Raw genomic sequence first — 22,388 nt, 5'->3', positions numbered from 1 at the left:
TTTCTCTGCAAAAATGAATGACCTTTTAACCAAAAATAATAGAACAAAACTGACAAGGAGATGAGAACCAAGCTATATATAGGGCCAGTAACGGTCCTCTTGACGAATACAAATTTCCCTGGCTCAGAACTAGTTGGCTTTTGTCCTTTGTACTCAAAGAGGATCAAAGTAATATATCACTATGTTGGAGTAAATGTACCATATATCCCACTGTTGCTCATCAGACTTATATGAGTTCAGAAAGGCTCTACCACAGGTTGGGCATAAATAGATAGTAAGAACATTTGGGATGAAGCTATATCTAAATTTTTGCACCTAACTTTTTTTTTTTAATTTAAAATTTTTTTAGGTATTGCAATTCTGCTTTGCTAGCACAGAGCCTTCTTTGATTTGGGCACGCTGTGCAGGACAGGCTTGTTCCAGGGTCTCCTATGTCTCACATTGAGACCAAAGTTCTTTAGAGAGACCTTGAGAGTGTTCTTGTATCACTTCTTTTTTTTTTTCCATGATCTCCATTTATTATGACCTAAAGACAAACTTTCATAATGAGAGTTCTGTTGAGCAATAGATCCATACTTCAAGATATACATTCATTAGTGAAGCAACAGCCTGTGAGAGGACATAAAATTTTTTTATTTATGGAGGGTTGCTACAAGAGGTTTAAATCTTTCCCAGGAACAAAACAAACATCTCTTAGATGCGAAAACACTCCGCAACATGCCTTGAACATTTCCCCACTTGCAGCTCACCGTAACAGCTCAGCTTTGTACATGACCTTTGGTCAAGAACAGCAATGCCTCTGTGTGAGACTTGAACCTTGCCAGAAATCTCAGGCAAATTTACAAGAATGTCTTTTATAATTCTTTTCCTCAGTAGGCCTAAATTGTCCTAGGTTTGTCCATATACCCTCTACTGTTTCCTCACTCAAGATACTCCATCTTGCATTGTTAGGATTAAAATTATCTTGAGAGACTGATTTTTGGGTTAGGATATAAATTTATTGCTTATATCGAGTTTATTGGTTAGGCCAGCATCATAACCAATAAATCTAGACCAAGAGGTCTTCAGGGGTCTTGTGGGACCAGGGATGCCCAAGCTGGGTAAGGCCACCTATTAAATAGATTTTTAGGAGTTATTATTCAGTCCCTCCCTTGAACATTCCAAGACATCTTTGACTGGTGATAACTAATTAAGAGGTGGTCCATCAACCTATCCACCCCTCCCCATCCCCACTGGTAGACAGGTAACATACCCTGTAAAGAACACTTCTCCCCTTCATCTATTAACCAAATTCTGTTAAAAATGAAGATATTGCTTGGGATTCCCAAGGACAAAGAAAATGCAAAAATCAGGAGACTAGATAGGGTCTCTGACCTAGATCCTACATACAGGAATACTTCATAATTCTCCCTAATATATAGGAATTAATACAGTATATGAAAAATAAATTCTCATACTACTTCTGTACCTTGGCCCTGGCCATCTCTTGTGCCTGAAATGTACAACTTTTGGAATCCTTCTCTTCCTTCAAGATATAATTCAAGGGGGCAGCTAGGTGGCTCAGTGGATTCAGAGCCAGGCCCAGAGACAGGAGGTCCTGGATTCAAATTTAGCCTCAGACACTTCCTAGTTGGGTGACCCTGGACAAGTCACCTAACCCCCATTGTCTAGCCCATATCACTCTTCTGCCTTGGAACCAATATATAGTATTGATTCTAAGATTGAAGGTAAGAGTTTAAAAAAAAAGATTCAATTCAGTCACCATGTACATGAAATCTTTCTTTGACTACACAATTGCTAATATCCTCCATCCAAAGCAATCTAATATTGAATTACTTTGTATGCATATTAGGTGTATTCACTGACTTAATATTTAAACTGTGTGTTAATATTTGTACTTGTTATCTCTCACTATTAGAAAGTAAACTTGCTGTGAGTAGGGATTTTTTCATTCTTTGTACTTTTACTTTCAGGTGCTGTCTCAGTGTCTGTAAATATTGGAGGAAAGATCATTTCTTAGTCATCTTAATGTTCATATATGTGTCATGTAATTGTTACTCAAAAAATGCCATTTGAATGAATGGTACTCTTTCACTTAAAAACTTTCAATTCTATCATTGGCTACAAAATCAAGCATAAACTCCGTAGCCTGAAAACGCCACATAACTTACTTCCTGCTTATTTCCCCCCCATTTTTCTATTTCTCTGCAACTCTTTGCTTCAGGCTGACTTTCTATTTGCCACCCTTTCTTTTAGTAGATGTCCTGCCTTCCAGTCTTTGTGCATTTGTTTGTTCTGCTCCTGCCCAACAATTTGAACTATTGATGTACGGAATGTGCTAGCTTACAAAGTAGCCAAAAGTTCTCTAAAAGGAAATGTTCATTCAGGTACTTGATGAACAACTTCTCAGGGAAGTCATAGCAAGAATTTGAATAGAAAGTTGGATTAGATAATCCATCTCTGAGATTGCTTTTTTCTCTGAATAAAGTTTTTACGAACCACAATTTTAAGTAGTTTTTAACTTCCCCAACTTAAAATAGAAAAAGGTGGGGTTAGAAATGTGAGGACAGGCAAGTGATTTTTATTGACTTAGAGAGTTGGAAGGTTTCTCAGCTATTTTGGCTCATTTTTCACTATTTTCAGTCAATTTCCCTCTCCCCCAAGTTTGTTAATTTCCATAACTTTTATGATAGAAACATTTAAACTATTGTTAACTTGGAAAAACCCCCATAGAATTATTAAAATAGTCAGCAAACCCAAACTTTTAATCAGGAGAGGGATAGTGTCCAATATTTAGGCCTCCACACAGAATCAAGTGCCCAAAACCCACACAGAGCCTAAAGCTCTGGCACTCTGGCAGACAGTATCCCTGGGAGAAATCGCCATGCTAGGTAAAAGCTCCAAAGAGTGACAGAACTTGGGGGTCTTTTATACCCTCTGTAGAACTTGGTATAGCAAGCATGTATAGACAAACTGCAAGCAGGTTGCAAAGGGGTTGTAGCCAGCAGCTGGGACATCAGGGAGTGGTCAAGTATGACTTGATGGTGAGAATGAAGGTGAGAGCAATTTCAGTGCATCTTGGCCTTCCTCAGGCATAGATAAAGCTAGCCTTCTTGGGTTAAGAGATCAACAGATCAAAGCCCTGCAGTGTGTCTTTCCTTTGTCAATTTCGGCAAGCCACTTATAGATCTATCTCTGGGACTTGGGATAATCAAGTTGGAGGTGGCCTGGCTGATTTGAAGGCAGAAGAAGGACAATAGTCCATATATCTCTCTGAGATTGGCTCTGTTTCATGCTAATGAAACAGAATTGAATTGCCATTTCTCTCAATATCCTCCAACCTAACACTCATTGTAGATAATAGGGAAATCCCACCCCTCTTGCCTTATCCTCCACCTTTCCTGTTTTCCCCAATAAGCCCTTACTTGAGATAAAGAAGAGAAAGGAATATTTCCTCTGAAATATCCTAACTCACCCTGAGTGACTTAGAAGGAGGCTGAAGAAGGGGGAAGGGGAAACTGAAGGGAAGAAGAGGGGAGGAAGGGAGATTGGAAGAGGGGACGAAGGGAGGTATAAAAGGGAGGAGGGTAGGCAAAAAGAAGGTAACTACCTGATCCATTAGTTATCTAGTATACCATCAAATATACCCTCCAAATATCATCTATTATAACATCTCTCCAGGATCATATCTTTACTACTAGTCAGTGTGGCTTTATCAGTGCTAAGTATCGGAGATATATCACAGATCTTTTGTCCATAAATAACTTTTTGGTCATCATAGATGTGCTTTGGGTTTTTATTATCATTGTAGAACTGAATTTCATCTGTCTTGTTACTGAGCCAAGAATCAGGCATCTCTCTGAGGTTTGTTTGCACTTTACTTTAGATGGAGTTAACGCTGCCTTATTAGAGATATATAAAACTATCCTGCTGGTAGACCCTATGAAATGATAATGGTAAATCCTCAGTTTTCATTTAGTAGCTTCTTGAATTTTCCCATCATTTTCATCAAACAAATCCTGATGTTTATGAGTATTCTGGCCCAGATGAGTAAAAGAGGTGCTATACACTACATTTCTGAAAATTGCCCCCAACTGGATTAGAATTGACTGGAAAACCTCTGCCAGCTTCTCAGTGTTCCTCATTATGGTGACCACTTCAGAAAACTGGGCAACCAGCTCTGACTTTGGTAAACTGGCCTTCAGTTGCCAGCCTTGTTTCACTCAGGACAATGTGATACCTGCTGAATTTCACTTGCAATGAGACCTATTTGTCTTTCCAGTCTACTAGGGTTCGTGTTTTCCATAAGAGTGCACACATTCCATGTGCCCCTGGTGAGTGGAATATTTTCAAAAGTTTTGTTTTTTTTTAACCCTTGCCTTCCATCTTGGCATTAATACTATGTGTTAATTCCCAGGCAGAAGAGCATTAAGGATTAGGGAATAGGGATTAAGTGACTTGTCCAGGGTCTCACAGCTAGGAAGTGCCTGAGGTCAAATTTGAACCTAAGACCTCCTGTCTCTAGACCTAACTCTAAATCCATTGAGCCACTCAGCTGCTCCAATGAGCTTTTGTACATTTAAATGTTTTGATTGCAAGGTAGGATCTCCACCTGCCATGGTAAGTAGGCCAGAGTTAGGTGAAACAGAAAATTTCAAGCAGACAATTTTTGGGCACCTTTTTTTAGCCCCTTCCTTGCTCCAGGAAGTGAGCAGTATGATCCTTTAAAAGTTTTCTCAGATGTTCAGGGGGCTGCCAAGTCCCACTGCTGCTTCTAGTAAGATGGGCCTCACTTTCTCTTACTGAGGCATTAAAGTCCAGTGGAACAAAAATCAAAATGATTGGTGATGGTTTAGGATGTAGTGGCTTCTTTAATATCTAGCCAAACTCTAAGCACTCCGCATTGCCTGCTTCTACTGTTTACAAGGGGTTTGGGAAAAAAATTGTTCTCATCCACCCATTTCACTGAGGGAAAGTATTCTCTTACTGGAGTAGGTACCGCATCCCTAATTCACTGATGGATCTAAGACTTGATGGTTACCCTTAACCTGGTTTAGCTGGCCTGCTGAAGAAGATTTACTGGGTGTGACTGCTGTACATGCAACAAGTTTTTAAAGCCATAGGTGAGAGCTGGATGACAACAAAAGAAGTAAAAAGCTAGTTTTTTCTAAATAAATACCCCTTAAAAACCTCATGCCCCCTACTACCAGCACTATGTCATTAAGTCCTGAAAATACTGCATATGTGATTTCTGGGTCACTGTCAATGATATAGGGAAGGCCACAGAAAATAGAATATGTGTCATAAAAGACCAGAGAAGCGAAGGCTCTCCCCCTTTACAATAGAGGGAGGAAAACAGAATCTGAACTATAGACCCGTGAGCTTGAATCATATTCCTGGAAAACTTTTAGAAAGGATGGTTACCAAGATGGTTTATGGTCAACTGATGATTACAAAGATCTGGCATATCTTTATCAAGGAAAAGTCATGCCAGTCTAAGATTACTAACCAGGTGGATGAGGGAAATACTATGGATAATTTATTGAAATCTTATTAATTTTAAAATAAAGTATCATATTCTTTTGGATAAGATGGGAGGAACATTAAATAACAATATAATTAGATGGATTTAAAACCAATTGGATGATCATAATCAAAGAGTAGTTGCTAATGGTTTAGGATCAACATGATAGAAGGTGTTAGAAGGGAAAAGGAAATTGGGTTGCAAGCAAGCAACAACAAAAAAGAGTTTGCAAAGAAAGAGATTTGATGGACTACACCGCATACCAAGGAACCATAAAAGAATGAGCATTGGAATGTGGGGGAATTAGAAAAGGGGACACAGAGAGGTGCAAGAGGCCTTTGGTTTTCTGTTTCTGTGATAGCCTGAAGCAGTAACTTCCCCCTGCTTACAATCTGTGTGAACTGAAGGGGAGTTTTGTTTCCTATCCCTGGAAGCCGAAGCTGCCAATGCCAATGTCCTGATTTAGGAGAAATCCTGCTTACTTCAAGATCCACTTGTTTCCTGCCTATAGAAAAGTGTTCTAGCTGCCTTGAGGTCTGTGACCATTGAGCTTGTGTACTGCCAGAGGTGGAAAGGACTAATAACCAACTGAGGCTTAATCCAGCCTGGGTGAACCCTGACATAAAGAGTCACTCAGAAGCTATGCTAAAGACTTATATCTCATATCTGCTTCCTTCGGCGTTTCTGGTCCATTGCTCACACTTTCTACTATTGCATTAGATTCTTTGCTTTCTTGCTCCCTGTTAACAGTTACATTCTTGCTTACACTAGGTACTGTTATTGTTGTTTCTTGTGGTTTTGTTACCCTTGATGTGTTTACTTGTTCTACTTCTGTATATTATTATGTATATTATATATAATATAACTACAATGTTGTTATTCTGTGTCTCATTGTTCCTCTCACTTTCCTCATTTGCTACTTCCTGTTGCCTTTGTAATTCTTTGTCTGCGCATTTCTGGGTAAACCTTCATGAAGAACAAGCTCCACTTTTTTGCAGTTGCTCTGGTTTCCAGCAACCTGCTCCTGCCACCTGAGAGAATTTTGGCCTAGTATCATTCCGGATAAAATCTTGCATGATATATAAGTCTTGGACCTGTTGTGATCCTTTGCAACAATTGTGAGAGCAACAATTTGCTTGCTCCTGCCTTTGGTATTGTGGGTATCTAGCATTTGTATTCTGGTAACAATAACCATTCTGTTTCTATCCATTACCATAGAATCTATTGCCCCTGTTTGCCTGGTTAAAGAATTGGCCCCTCAAACTAAACGACCACGACAGTCCTGGATAAAGTGTTCTGGCCTGTTGCATAGGAAACAACAGGGTAGGTTGGATCTCTGTTGCCTGGGTGTGTATTCATTTCTAGGTTTTTAAGACCTAAGTGCTACTACAACCTTCACTTCCTTTATCTCCTTATATCTCCTTTATATCCTTAGCTTTTTGTTTGCTTCTTGTAACTGCTTTTTAAGGTCTGCTACTAGATCATTCCATTCTTCTGTATGCTTTTCTTTGTCTGAATGAAATATATATGATGCAGTCAGTCCTCCTTAATTCCTCCAACCCCATACTTTCCCAGGTAGGGTAATTGGTCCTAAAATAATTTCTTGCAGCCATGCAACTATTTTTTACAAACTGCTTTGGACTATAAGATTGTCCATACCCAAAAGATGTTCCCCAGCTTCTATCAGCCTATTGAGGAAAGTTGCAGGTGTCTTCCCAACTTTTAGCCTCTCAAATTTAGACCAGGTATCTGGTCTCTTTGCATTGGCTTTGATGGCTTCAATTAAGGATTCCCTTGCTTGTTTTAGGAATCTGTAATTGTCAACGGAATTCAATTCAAATTCCTCAGCTTATGTTGGCCATGATGTTGTCTGGGTTCTTAATTGTCTTGTCTTTGAACTGTTGCCTCTCACTTCTTGTAAACAGTTCCTGTAATAAGCTTTCACAATCGTCAAAGTCTGGGTCATACAATCTCACAGCCCGTTTGAATTCTTTTATTGTTTTGTGGGGCTTTTCATAAAATGTAGGTATCCTTCTCTTAATAGAATCCAAATCCCCAGCTGTGAATTGTTTGTGAGAGCTTACATGAACAATCTCACTGTCTTGTATGGTTCCTTGGCATGTGGTACAGTCTGTCAAACCTCTTTCTTTGCAAACTCTTTTCTTGTTTCTTGCTTGCAACCCAATTCTCTTTTCCCTTCTAACAAAGATCTCTTATGGAGTACCTCAGGAATCTACACTTCACCTTGTGGTGTTTAACATATTTATCATGGGCTTGCATAAAGGCAAGGAGGATATGCTCATCAAATCTGAAGATGACAAACCTGGGAGGCATAGCTAATATATTAGATGACAGAGTCAGTTTCAAAGAGATCCTGTCAGGCTAGGGCATTGGACTGTATCTAATAAGATCAAAATCCATTGGCAAGGATAAATATAAAACCTTGTATCAGGGTACCAAAAATCAACTTCATAAGGGTAAGGTGAGAGGACAAGAGAAGATATGGAGATCTTCTCTAAGGTGGGAGACAGTGGTTGTTCTAAAAAGAGTAGAGAGGTTTTAGTGGACTAAAAGTTCAACATAAGCCAGCAGTATGATGTGGCAGCCAAAAATCTAAAGTGATCTTGGCCTCCATTAGGAAGGGCCTGCTCTCCAGGAATATGGGAGTAGTAGTCCCAATGTACTCTGGCCTTGTTAGACCTCAACTAGAATATTGTGTTTAGTTCTGAGGACAGTGTGGAGAAGAAAGCAACTAGGACTGTGAGGGGCATTGAGTTCATGAGATATGAAGATTATTTGAAGATACTAGGAATTTTTAGCCTGTGGTAAAGAAGACTCATGGGCAACATGATAGCCCTATTCATGAATTTGAAGGCCTATCATGTGGAGGATAAATTAGACTTGTTCTGGTTATTCCTAGACAGTTGAGCAAGGAACAACGGGTTAAAGTTGTAAAGAGGGAAATTTAGGTTTGTCATCAGGAAAATTTCCTAATAATCAGAGCTGACTCAAAGTGAAATGGGTTACCTTTAGAGGTAGTGTATTGTCCTCCTTCAAGATCTTCAAGCAGAAGTTGCACAACTATCTGTTGGCATGTTATAATGAAGATTATTTCATATGTACATTAGACTAGATGGCCACTGAGCATCCCTTCTACCTCTAAATTCTGTGAATCAGACAGTCATTGCAAAGGCATGGGCATAAGAAATGTGGTGATATGTTTGAATAATGAATGATTGTAAAAAGTATTTATGAAGCATTTGATATGTGCAAAGCACTGTGCTAATGATTCAGGATATAAATGGGAAAGACAATCCCTTCTCTCAAGGAGCCTCTATTGTGATGGAGATAGCTCATACAGAAAGTTTCAGCTGCAAGCTAGATAGAAAAGTCTAGTGACACTTAGGATGCAGAAGGGAAACAGAGACACGGTTGCATCTTTTTAAATGCCATTTCCATTGATGAAACTACTTGTGCTGTTGAACCATTTGAACAGCAAGAATGCCAGACCACAAAGGGAATTAATATTCAACAAGACTAGAAAGAGATGTTGGTGCTGGGTTGTGATGTCTTGAATTGTTGAAGCAGAGGAATCTATATTTGATCCTAGACATAATAGGGAGTCACTGGAGTTTATTGTAGAGGGGACCAAAAGGCCAAATTTGTACTTCAGGAAGCTTTGTTAATTAGCTCTGTTATGGATAGATTAGAAAGGGTCTAATGAGGCAATTAAAAGTCTATCCTCTGATGTCATAGCCCTTTAAATACTTGATATCAGGCAATATGTCTCACCTATTTTGAATCCCAAGTTTTCTCTTCTCCAAATCAAATATGTCTATTTTCTTCAATTGATCCTTGTTTGGCTTGGATTTCAGTCTTCTACCTATCCTTCTCTGGAATCCTTCCAGTTTATCAGTCTTTCAAAAAGGATGCCTCATAGCTGACATTCATATCTAACAATAATGATGATGTTGAAAGCTAGCATTTATATTGTGCCATTATCTCTTTTCATCTTCACAAAAACCTGGGAAGGTAGGGACTAATAGCCTTATTTTACAGTTGAGGACACAGAGGCAAACAGAGACTATGCAATTTGCCCAGGGTCACACAGTAAATGTCTGAGTTTAGATTTAAAGTAAGGTCTTCTTGACTCCAGGCCCAGCACTCTATAGCACACTCTGCCACATAGGTGTCTTCTCCCTCCCAAAATGTGGCATCTAAAGTCACATACAGTACTCTAGAGATGTTCTGTATTCTTCTTTTGGACTGTAGCCCCTATGCACATGAGGCTGCCAGAGGATTAGCCTACCTGAATGCACCTTGGCAAGAGAACAAAGAATGACACCTCTAATAAGATGTCAGTTACATCATGTAGCAGCAATGTCACGCCACCAAAGGACAAAAGGTTGCCGCAATAGGAGATGAACAACAAGATGATGACAATAAAGTGGTGGATGATCTGTTCCATGGTGTCCTGGGTATGTAAGAGTTAAATTAATGTCCAATACTTCAAGTATTATTTTTATAAAATTTATTATCTGATGAAATAGAACCACATGACTAAGTTTTTCTACCTGCTCAAAAATCCCCACTCCACTAAAACCACCAAACAGTAAGGAAAGAGCCCTAGACACAGAACTCCACTCAATTTATCCTGTCTATATCAGCATGTAATGACAGGAAGTGAGTGGGATTCTGGGAATCATAGTTTTTGCTGGGGATCATAGTTTTTTAGGGTAACAGATTCTAATTTCACAGGTCGAGGAAGGCAACCATCACATTGTGACTTTTAGGACTTCCCTGTGTTGGAAATTGGCCTCACCTTTGATCAGGATAAGACCTGATCCATTGTTTGGTTATAGTGTAGCATACATCACTTCCACCTGGCTATAGGAGCATCCTCTAGGGGAGGTCTAGGTCTATTAAAGGGAGGCAGAATCATAGTAAGTGAGATAGAAGGATATGTGATGTCAGAAGGAGATGGAAGCAGAGGTTGTAGAAAAACAATATAGTAGAAGAGATAAAGACTAGATCTGATACAGGTCTGGTGAAGTAATCTTCTAAGAACATATACTAGATGTTGAATTAAAATTAAATGATTTGCCACCTGAGATCTAGTCTCCTTCCCTAGTGTTTATCTCTTCTGACCTCCCCTTTCCCCATCCTTAGCAGAGCATAATGAACTTAGACTCACCAGGGCAGCTTTGAGATGCTTTGAGATGAGGCCTTAGATGTAGTCTAAGGGATCGGCAGTTAGAGTCATGGTTAAGCTTGGACCCTTTTTCATGAGGGTTGGGATTAGAAATGATTGTTCCTTCTTTACTTCCGTTCTCTCTTCCTGCCTAGCTAGTGGGGACAGGGCTCTTCCCTGAAGCCTAGGTTCTAACCATACCCACCTTCCTCTTCACATCAAAGGGCAGAGTGAGCAGCAAAGACTGGTAGAAGCTCATCTCCAGCAGGTAACAGAAATATAGGCCAGTCTTCAGAGGCTTTGGGTCAAAAGCACCATGAGGTCAAATAATGTTGCAAACTCAACACACAAAAAAAACCAAACACAACAAAAGTAATGCTAAAACCCAACCTACAGATTTCAAAAGGAGACAAAAATTGATGAAATATTTATGTTTTCTGGGACCAAGGACCCAATCTTTGCACCTTCTCTTTTCACAACCATTTAGACTACATAATCATATACTTGTGACTTGTCAGGTCATACCAGACTAATGCCATTTTCTTTTTCTGATGCGATTACTATACTCGCATATCAGAGGAATGCCATATATATCATTTACCTAAGGTTTAGTGAAGCATTTGATTAAATTCTTGATGCTATTTTTGAGTAAAAGATGGGGAGACAGATTAATAAATTGTACAGTTGGGTCAGTTTGAATCTGATTGAATAGTTAGGTCTGAAGAAATAATCATTAGATATTTGTTTTTCACTTGCAAGGAGGTCTTTAGTGAAGTCCCTAAGTGAACAGTACTTTGCCCTGTGACATTTGATATGTTTCTTGCTAATGGCTTGGATAAAGGCATTTATGGCATACTTACTAAATTTATACGTGATACAAAGTGGAGATAAATGGCTAATGCATCAAATAACAGGGTCAAGATGACAAAGACTTTGATAGGATGTTTTGCATTCTAATGAACTGGGGAAAGGATAGCAGTGATCTAGGACTAGAGGCTACCAAATTACCAACAGACATCTTAATAAAGCTTTCAAAATGCATCATAAGAAACAGTGGTAAAGAAACCAAAAAGAAACAGCTGTAAACTTTTCAAAATCTGATTTCAAGATATGACAAATGAAAACTTCATAGATGTCTTAGAACTAGATAGAGGTCAATGTTCAAATTAAAAGAATTCACTGGTCACCTTCTAAGGAAAATGTCAAAATGGAAATTCTCAGGAAAATTATAGCCCAGACCCAGAGTTTTTAGGTCAAGAAAAAATGTCAGGGAGCCAAAAAACAAAACAAAATAAAACAAAACAAACAAAAAAGAGAGCTTGAGCACCAGAGAGAGACTTATGGTCAGGATTGCCACTATGAAGGAGACAGAAGCTTAAAATGTTGTTACCAAAGGCATAAAAGAAAGCTTTACAAATAAGAATAATTTATTCAGTGAAATCTAGTATAATTCTATAGGGGAGAATATGAGAATATGAAATACAGTGGTTCTAAGGATTCATAATGGAAAGCCCAGAACTGAGTATATACTTTGAAAGGGACTAGGTAATGACTAGGTAATTACTTTCTAATAGTAGAAGAAAGAGTCCTCATGGAACCCTAATGTCTTTAAGGGTCATAGAAAATTGAACAGAACCAAAGAAGGCATGGAGGGTAATTTTCTTTTGTTTTGATGATGTTAGGAGAAGAAGGGAATGGGACAGAATGAGAAATATACTAAAAAAGAAATGAGAAGGATGTAACTTACTTTTGCACGTAATAAGGAGGCCTGGGATGAAAATATGCAAAGATGGAATAAATAGCAAAGGAAAACAAAATCTTTTCCAAGAAACTCACTTTCATCTAAACTGGACAGAGGAAGATTGAATGCACATAAGTTTCGTTTAAAAATATACTAAAGTCAATAAAGAAAATGGTAGGGGAAGGGATTGAGTTAAAAAGGTGGACAGGTTAAGTGAAGGAGTTAGTCATAAGGAAAATAAACTCCAAAACAGAATAGGGATGTTGAAGGGGAGATTAAAAGAAAAGAAAGAGGAAAAACCTATGATTGCTGGTAGGACAAATAGAACAGAAGAGTGAAAACAGATCATTTCATGTAATCATCAATGCTAAGCAAAGTTGTTTTTCCTCACCTTCTTTGTAAAGATAGGGACTTGGGACAAAGACAAAAATATAAAGGAGAAGAGGGTACAGGTAAATACCCAAGTAACCATCCTAACCCTGAACATGAATGGGATAAACTCATTTATTAAAATGAAAGAAGAAAGCAGGATAGATTAGAAAACAGGATCTAGCAGTATGTTGTATCCAAAGGACACATTTGAAATGAAGATACACTCAAATATTTTAGCAGAGTTAAAATAATGTTCTCAAGCAAAATCTATTCTGTTTCAAGTGAACTAAAAAAGCAATCATAATTTCAAATAATGCAACAGTTAAAAACAATATGAAAAAAGGAGTCATATCATGTTTAAAGGCACTACATAAAATAAATACTTAAAGGAAAAGTTTATTCGACTGAGAGAGGAAATAACTAATGAAACTATAATAATGAAGGCACTTCAAAATACCAATTTCAGACCTAGACAAAGTTAGCAAAGATATAAGAAAATTCAAAGACCTGACTAGAACTTTAGGAAGGTTTGATATCATAAAACTCTGGTGATTACTGAATGAGTCCAAAGGAGGCCACATATTCTCAAATGATCGATTATGGCACCTTTGCAAAAACTGAGTATGTATTAGGGTGCAAAATCTCATGAATGCAAATAAGCATAAATATTAAATGTATCCTTTGCTGACCACAAGGAAATAAAATTATTTATTAAAGTGTCTTTCAAGAAGAAAAAACCCTAAAATTAATGAGACTGATTCCTGAATACTTTATGGGTCAAAGAACAAATCATAGTAATAATAGAAAATTTATCAGGAAAAAATTATAAAATAACATAACCAGCACTTTGGGGTTTCAACTAAAACTGTTCTTAGGGAAACATGTATAGATAGTTTTAAATTATTTCCTCAACAAAAGAGGGAAAGAACAAAAAAAAGGATATAAAACATACTCACAAACATACTACCAATTAAAAAAATCAACTAAATACTGATGAAATAGAGGTGAAGAGCAGCTGCAAAGTGGAATTGGTTTGGTGTGGGAATTGAGAGAAATAATTAGATCCTATTTCAGGAAAACTGAGTCCATTTTGTGCTGCCAAGATCTTCAATTTTAGTGCTTTTCTGCAAATTATCCTGGATGACATAAGACATCTATTATTTCATTATTTCATAAGTGCAGATAGATGCAATTCATTGACATCTCTTAATTCTGGGGAAAGAGTGAAATTATTCTTCCCACTCCCAACTCAGCTGATTTATTTGTTCTGAACTTGGAAAGCTTCTAATCTTTCCTTCTTTCAGAAATCAGATCACCCAATTTTGTATCCTGTTAATTGTCTTCTTTTCATTAATTGGTCTTATTTGATTCATTATTTTTAACATACAAAAATCTATCTCACTTTTCAGGGTCTTTGGATTGCTTGGAAGGTCATCTGACCCATTTATTATGCATGTTTTGCTAATAAATCATATAGTTTATATTATTTCCTCCAGGATTATTAATTATCCAACACAATACCAAAGTAGATGATCTGGAAATCAGATACTAACAATATTGAAAGCCAACAGATTAATAAGTAAAACTGGAAACATTTTTGAGAAAAAAAAACTAATAAAAAAGATGTAAAGTTAGCTACTCTGATTTTTTTGAAGGCAGAAAAGCCAAATTGTATAAAAAATGAACAAGGAAAATCCATAAAAATTGAAGAGGAAATAAAGGAATTTTTGCCCAATCATATACCAACATTCAATAAAATGGAGGAATATTTACAAAAATACAAAATAACTTGATAATTTAAAATAAGAAATAGATTATTCAAACATTTGAATATCAGAAAATTTGAATAAGTCAAAGATTAATTATAAAAGAAACATCCTAGGTCCAAATATCATATATTCAAAGAATAATTTCAAAAATATGAACTGTTTTCAAGAATAATAATAGAAGGAATCCTTCCAGACTTATGATACAAATATGATCTTGGTACCTCTACTATGGAGAGAGGACAAATAAAAAAGTATTGAAAAAATATTAGGAAAGATATTATAACAATATATTTAAATGATTACATATCACTAAGATGAAAAATGCAAATCAAACCCCATTTTCACTTTGTAGTTAAAAAATAGGCAAAGATGACAAAAGGTAGGACTAGCTAATGGTGGAGGGGTTGTGGAAAGATAGACAAACTAATGCATTGCTGTTAGAACTGTGAACTGGTAGGAATGCTAAGGAAAACAGTTTGGAATTATGCTAAGAAACTTAGTAAAATGTCATGTCTATGAAGATTAAAATTAACTTTCTCCTGATTGTGAAGATTAAAATTGTAACCCCTGCTTATTTTTAGATCTAATCACCAAAAGTGTAAACACCCTACTTAAGCATTAAATGGGAGGTCTGTGACCCATGAGTGCAATAGTGGGTGACTAATCAGAATTAAGACTGCCCCTAGGTAGTCTTAAAGCAAAGCTTCATAGATGTAAAATTAGGAGAAGACAAAGGAAGTGTCACAAAAGAAGTGTCTTTAAAAGGAACTATCACTTCCTGTAAGGGACAGTTCTTCTTTTTTGAAAGTGGAGACTGGAGACAATTCTTCATTCTTTGGAGTGGAGGCTGGACCCAAGACCCTGTTCCTGGTAAGGCTATTCTAAAATGTCTTCCTTTGAACTGACATGTGGTGAGTGAAAAGCTAACTCTTAAGTGTTGGATTTTCTGAGAAAACTAGCCTCAGGAGAGACTTACATTTTGAGAGAGATTTCCCCAAGTCCTCGACTTTGCCAAGGCCTAATGACTAACTCTCCCTGCCCAGGTTGAACCCTAGATATCTTACCCTATCCTCTCTCTGATTTTCTTACTTCACTCTTTCTACATTTTTTAAATCAATTGTAAATAAATCTCTTTGGAATAAATTAAATTCCTGATGTCCACACTTAAATAATTCAGTCCAAACATTTTCCTTTGACCTAGATATTCTGTTGCTAGGTATATACTTCCCAAGGAAGTCACTGACAAAAAGAAAATTTCCATATATACCAAAATATTTATAGCAGCACTTTTCATGGTAGCAAAGAATTGTAAACAAAGTAGAAGTCTACCAAATGGAGAATGGCTAAACAATTTGCAATACATGAATACTATGGAGTAGTCGTGTGTAGAATAAAGCAAACATGATAAATACAGAGAAACACAGAAAGATTTATTGTACTTAACTCAAAGTGAAGTATGCAGAGTTAGGAAAACAACATATACAATGAGTGCAACAATGTAAATAGAGAAAACAACCAAACAAAATTAATGAAACCAATACATTGCAAAAGCATAAAGAAAAAACAGAAAGAAGAGGAAAATTCCTGCTTCTTTATAGAGGTGCAGAGTGGATTCTTTTGTGGGTAACATTGTATATATCATCCTATTTTATGTGTTGATTGTTTTTTTTGCATATTTTTATCTTCCTCTTAAAACAATTCTTATTATAAGGGATGGCTCTCTAGAAGAGGGTAAGAAGGGATACAGAAGTTATCCAGGTGAGGTAAAAACAAAAGGTATCAATAAAATGTTATTTTGTAAAAGAAAAAAAATATATTTTATGACTATCAAAAGTACAAGATTAGTTCAATATCACAAAAACTAAAAACAGTAGAACATAGTAATAAAAATAATAAAAAGTACATTATTATATTAACAAATATAAAAAAAATATTTTTGCCAAATCCAACACCATTTTCTTAAAAACATACACACACACACATCACAAAGCATAGAAATATGTGGATTTTTCCTTAATATCATGAGTAGTATTACTTTAAAACTTAAAGGAAACTTTATGTATAATGGAAAAAGATTTGAGGCCTTTCCTTTATGAAAATACTTTTTTATAACTATGGATAAATAAAGAATTCATGACCAAAGACAGAATTGAGAATCAAAGATTAAAAACATGAGCTATTTTGATGATGAATAATAAAAATCTCCCTAGATATTTTTTAAAAGGTCAAGGATCACAAATAAGATGATCAAACAAGAGGAAGGAAAGGGACTTAGCTGAACTAGGTCTCACACCCTATTACGAGAGAATAATCATCAAAACTACGTGTTATTGTTTGAAAAATAGAACGAGTGGGACAGATAAGATATATAAAATTTAGAAGCAAATAAACAGAGCACCATAGTATTCAATAAGCCCTAAAACTTTAGTTACTGGGGTGAGGGCTCACTATTTTCTAAAAGCTGCTCAGAAAACAGGAACTTGATGATGCAAAAATTAAGTTCAGAATAATAGCTCACATCATATACTTAGATAAACTCCAAATGGGTATATTAATTAGATAGTAAAATGTTACATGATAAACAAATTAGAGGAGACAGAAAAAAATACTTTTTGTAACTATAACTATTTTAATGAACTCCTTAATGACTATATTAAATTTAGAGAAGGACTTATAGGTACAGGAACAAGGGCCAAAGGAAGTCTCACACAGACTGTTGTCCTCTTGAGTCTGGCAGAAGTCCCAGTAGAGATCAGCAGCAGCTCACAGGAATAAGAAGGGGAGCAATGGTTTAGCCACATAGTCCACCTGTGGAGTGTTAACCACACTCAACCACTCCTCAGTAGGTGAATTTGCCTGAAGGAAGATCACCAACTCCCTGTCTCCTCCAGAGAAGCAAACTGCCTGCCTGAACTGCCTGTGAGTTCTTGAAAGCTCCTGAATCCTTTCCCTGCCTTGTAGGATTTCCTTCCCCTGCTTTGCAGCAAAGAGCTAATCCTATATCCTTACAACAATATAAATTCTGTTCTTTAAGAACAAGAGTTATTCCTTAATATCTAAATGTTGACAGTATATGAGCAAGTAGTTTTCAAAGGAAGATATCTAAGCTGTCAAGAATTATACAAAAAATATTTTAAAATTTCTGATAATTGGAGAAATTCAAATGAAAATAACTCGGCTTTCTCCTCACATCCATCAGACTGGCAAGATAATGAGGAAAATGATCCTTATTGGAAGCTTTGGAAAAACATATACCAATGCACTGTTGGTAGAGCTGTGATTGAATCCAGTCATTCTTAAAAACAATTTGGAACTATGCCCCCCAAATCATTAAACTGTGTTTACACCACACCTGGGGCAATGGCTTCGACAGGCCGGCTAAACCTTGTGAGGGTAGCCATCGGGTTGTTGACCTCTGGTGAACCAAGGCTTTGCTCACCCAGCATGTGAAGACTGCTTCGGCTGAACAGATGGAAGAAACCAATAAGAAGGTTCACTGGCTGAGAGGGCGACGCAGCAAAGCACTGTGGAGTGCTTAGGGCATGTTAGAGCACAAAAGACAACACGGCCATCCAATGCAGCTGAGGAAGTCTCCAGGTGTAAGGATTTTTCATGCCACTGGACCCAGGCTTCCAACGCTGAGAGAGTGGGACTGTCTCTGTGCATCGACTTTTCCACTTAAATCTCCTTCACGCACAAGTGTATCATCATACTTGGTTACCGAGAGACTACTACTACTATTCAGAGATACTAGCATTAGGTTTTGTAAAGATTAAAATTTAGGGGAGAGAGGGAGACTGAGGCAGGTAGAAATTAGTTTCTCTCTGCAAGGAGTACTATATTTTTTAGAGGTTTATTAAAGGTTAAAGATTAAGAATATACAAGTAAGAAACATGTGCCTAGGCCAGAGGCCTAGACAAAATAACCTCACATCATGGAAGAGACGCCTCTGCTCCAAAAACGAAAGTCCAAAAAAGCCCAAGCCCTTCAAAAGCCTTTGCTTAAATATCTTCTCGATCTCGGCCCAGGTGAGATTACAAGGCATTCTGGGGAAGTGGAGCAAAGGCTCATGGGGATTGTAGTCCTGTATTCGAGTCTATTTTTTACATCCCCCCGTGTGATCATTTGTGGAAAAATTAATTTTTCCCCAAAAGGATCATAAAAACATAATAAACTTAAAAGATTACAATAGTGTGAGGATAAGAGAAAAAAGAATAAAACCAATAATTTCTGAACACATTGACAAAAAGCCGTTAGGGGGCAGTCCCCTTTGGCATAAAAGTATACATACAAATAAATGTTCAATCAACCACACCCAAAGTTCAATTTTTTGCAACTTGTGGTCTGGAGGCTTCTTCATGGTGGCTTCTCCAACAGTTCAGTTCTGGATTCAGAGAGGTAGCATCTTCTTTACCTAAAATTCTTCTCAAAAGGAATTTAAACTTGCAATTTAAATAATGATTTTTTTTTACATTCCCCCGTGTTGTGGGTGATTGATCAAAATCCCCAAAATTCTCAATAGCCCAATTAATTACAATAGCAAACAAACACACTTTCATATTTCACATAAGTTGCTGTGTGACATTTTTAAAACCTATGAATTGATGGACATTTGTCACAATTTTTACAAACATAGCAATCCTTCAACCTTGGTAATAAACATATTTTTTTTTAAACAAAGTAAAACTCATCTAGGGTTAAGAACATAATCAAGAAATCTAGATATCATTCTGGTAGAAGTAAAATAGTGAGCTAAAGAGCATAAATAAAGGAGTGCTCCTTCTGGAGGCTTCTAGGGATACAAATGCCCTGAGATTAACTGCCCAACTTCCATTCACATGTGGGAAGGTTGGGGGTTTATAAAATACATTTCACTTCAGCTAATGGGCCTTACCTCGTGGTAGGGCAGGCAAAAATAACCAGACTGTTAAAAAAAATTCCCAAAATCATATTTAAAAAAACCCTTAAAATCAAATCATTTGAGGTATTTAGCACATTAAATTTTCAAAGGTTGTTAATACAATTATAACCAGTTCTGAAGTCCATCTATCCTCAGCAAAATAGAAAAAAGCTGTTTTTTCATATATGGGCTTATTCACAACAATATTTGTTCAACAGTTATAGGGGAAAAACAACAGAATTTCAAAACTCAGTACATTCAAAATAAATTCAATCAACCTTCAGTTCAAGCAGAATAATATTGAATCCAGTAATATATGAACTTAAAATCACAAAGTTAAACCTTAAACAAAACAATGCAATAGAATACAGAGATTTTTTTTTATAAACCATTGGAGTCTGAAATGCCTTAGAATGTAGCCTTTAGTCTCTTCAAAGTTCCTTGGGGTTTTTTTTTTGTTTGTTTGTTTATTTTTAATTATCCATTTAAATGTCTATTGTCTGAAGGTAGAGTAGTAAAGGCTAGGCTACGGGGTTCAAGGGATCCGTCCAGGGCCCCATAGCTGGGAAGCATCGGAGGCCAGATTTTAACTAGAGACCTCCCGTCTCTGGGCCTGGCTTCCAGTTCGCTGGGCCACCCATTTTCCTCCCCAAAGTTAAAGTTGAATCTTTGGGCTGAGTCTGCTCCCAGACAGGCAGGTAAAATCAATGAAACTGCCAGAAGAGTCAAAAATCCTTTTAAACAGCCCATTGCTATTAAGTTTCTGTTTGAAAAGATCTGTTTCTTCTCTTTAGTCTTTTCTGTCTTTCCCCTCTCTGATACCCCAGTGGCCAATACCCCCAGCCACGTGGAGGCTTAGCCTAAGGGAAAATTACCGGGTCTCCTTTCCCTCTGGTCTCTCCCCTCCGCCCACGTGGCCAATACTGTTACCAGCTGGTTGCAATGAGTCCTGAGCGATCTGCTCCAAGGATCTGAGTGATGAGCCGGCTGGGTCGGGCTCCTGGGTCTGGGGCACAGAAATAGGCAGGCAGCGGGCCAGTGAGAGGCCAGGAGCAGGAGCGGCTGCGGGGGTGGGCAAGGCCGGGACCAGGTACCAGGTGAGGACAATCAGGGCTGCAGGCTGCAGGCAGGAAGCGGCGGGGCCGCTTTCTAGGTACTAGCTATTAAAACTGAATTTAAGATCAGAAAAGAAATCAGAAGACTGAAAGTTCTTTTTCCCGTAGTGGTTAGCCAAACTGTAAAGATTAAAATTTAGGGGAGAGGGGGAGACTGAGGCAGGTAGAAATTAGTTTCTCTCTGCAAGGAGTACTATATTTTTTAGAGGTTTATTAAAGGTTAAAGATTAAGAATATACAAGTAAGAAACATGTGCCTAGGCCAGAGGCCTAGACAAAATAACCTCACATCATGGAAGAGACGCCTCTGCTCCAAAAACGAAAGTCCAAAAAAGCCCAAGCCCTTCAAAAGCCTTTGCTTAAATATCTTCTCGATCTCGGCCCAGGTGAGATTACAAGGCATTCTGGGGAAGTGGAGCAAAGGCTCATGGGGATTGTAGTCCTGTATTCGAGTCTATTTTTTACAGTTTGTATCCCAAAGAGATCAAAGAAAGTCGAAAAAGACTTATATGTACGAAAGCATTTACTGGGGCAGCTAGGTGTATCAGGGGACATTGCTTAGCTGTATGACCTTGGGCAAGTCACTTAATCCAAATTCCCTAGCCCTAACTGCTCTTTTGCCTTGGAACTGATACATAGTATTGATTCAAAGATGGAAGGTAAGGACTTTTTAAAAAAAGTAATTATAACAGTTCTTTGTGTGGTAACAAAAGACTGGAAACTAAGGGTATGACCATAAATAGTGGAACAGTTGAGCAAATTAAGGCATATGAATCAATAAAAATGATGAAATTGACTGTTTCAGAGAAATCTGGGAAGACTTGTATGAACTAATGTAAAATGAATTGAGCAAAACCAGAACTAATATACAGTTACAGCAAACATTGCCAAGAGAGAACGTTGAAAGACTTAAAGAATGCATGCAATGACCAATCACTATCTTGGGTACCAATTATGAAGCATGGGTCCCTACTTCCTGACAGAGAGATGATGACTTCAAGATATAGGATATGACACATTTGCAGACATGGCCTGTGGAAATTTGTTTTCCTTGCCTCTGTGTATGCATGTGTGTATTATCTCATATTTTAATGTATATATATGACTTTTTTTTAACTAGGGTTCTGTTATTTTTTTTCTATGGAGGTCAGTGGTCATGGGAATGAGAGGGAGCTATGAATGTGTTTCCAAGAATAAAGGAAAGAGGGTCATTAAAGCATTTTTTTAGACACAGAGAAGAGAACAGAAAGAAGGCTAAAAGGAGTCATGGACATGGAGGATAGATTTGAAAGTTTCATACTGAATTCATTATACACACACACACACACACACACACATATATATAGTTATGCCATATTTTGCATATATGTTTTATATGTTATTTTTGCTTAAAAACTAGCTTGCACATAGTTGAAATTTAGTTTCATGTAAATTCTTTCTCTGTTTGGAAATGATCATTTTATTTGGTATTTAGTTCAGAATTTAAAATATATAAATAAATCAAAGATAAATATAAAGTCGTACAGTTGAGTTAAAATTTAGCTTCACAAATACAAAATGGCATAGGTTGACTGGATAATAATTTGTCTTAGAAAGATGTAATTTTTGAGCCAGCAGTGTGATACAGAAGCCCCCCAAAAGCTAATAAGTTTTTGTTACATAAGAGAGGAACTGTTTTCAGCAGGAGGAAGGTCATAGTTCCACTATCTCTAAGCCCCTTTTGGATTATTCTGTTCAATTTTAGGTGCCATATTTTAGAAAGACCATTTTGAGAATG

The 22,388-nt window shown here is 37.2% G+C and overlaps 1 protein-coding gene across 1 annotated transcript in view; it reads right to left on the bottom strand.

The window, feature by feature from the left end:
• LOC103092904 (ceramide synthase 4-like) overlaps nt 1-22,388 on the bottom strand; it is a 31,781-nt gene that overhangs the window by 7,275 nt on the left and 2,118 nt on the right. Inside the window, exons 3-4 of the mRNA XM_056820957.1 lie at nt 10,921-11,013; nt 9,870-9,998 (exon numbers count right to left, since the gene is read on the bottom strand). Of these exons, the coding sequence (XP_056676935.1) occupies nt 9,870-9,998; nt 10,921-11,013 (222 nt within the window). The remainder of the gene's footprint in view (nt 1-9,869; nt 9,999-10,920; nt 11,014-22,388) is intronic.

This window comes from Monodelphis domestica, chromosome 3 (genome assembly GCF_027887165.1).
Source record: "Monodelphis domestica isolate mMonDom1 chromosome 3, mMonDom1.pri, whole genome shotgun sequence".
NCBI lineage: Eukaryota > Metazoa > Chordata > Mammalia > Didelphimorphia > Didelphidae > Monodelphis > Monodelphis domestica.
Note: the sequence above shows the minus strand (reverse complement) of the source record. Positions and strands in the feature narration are given on the sequence as shown.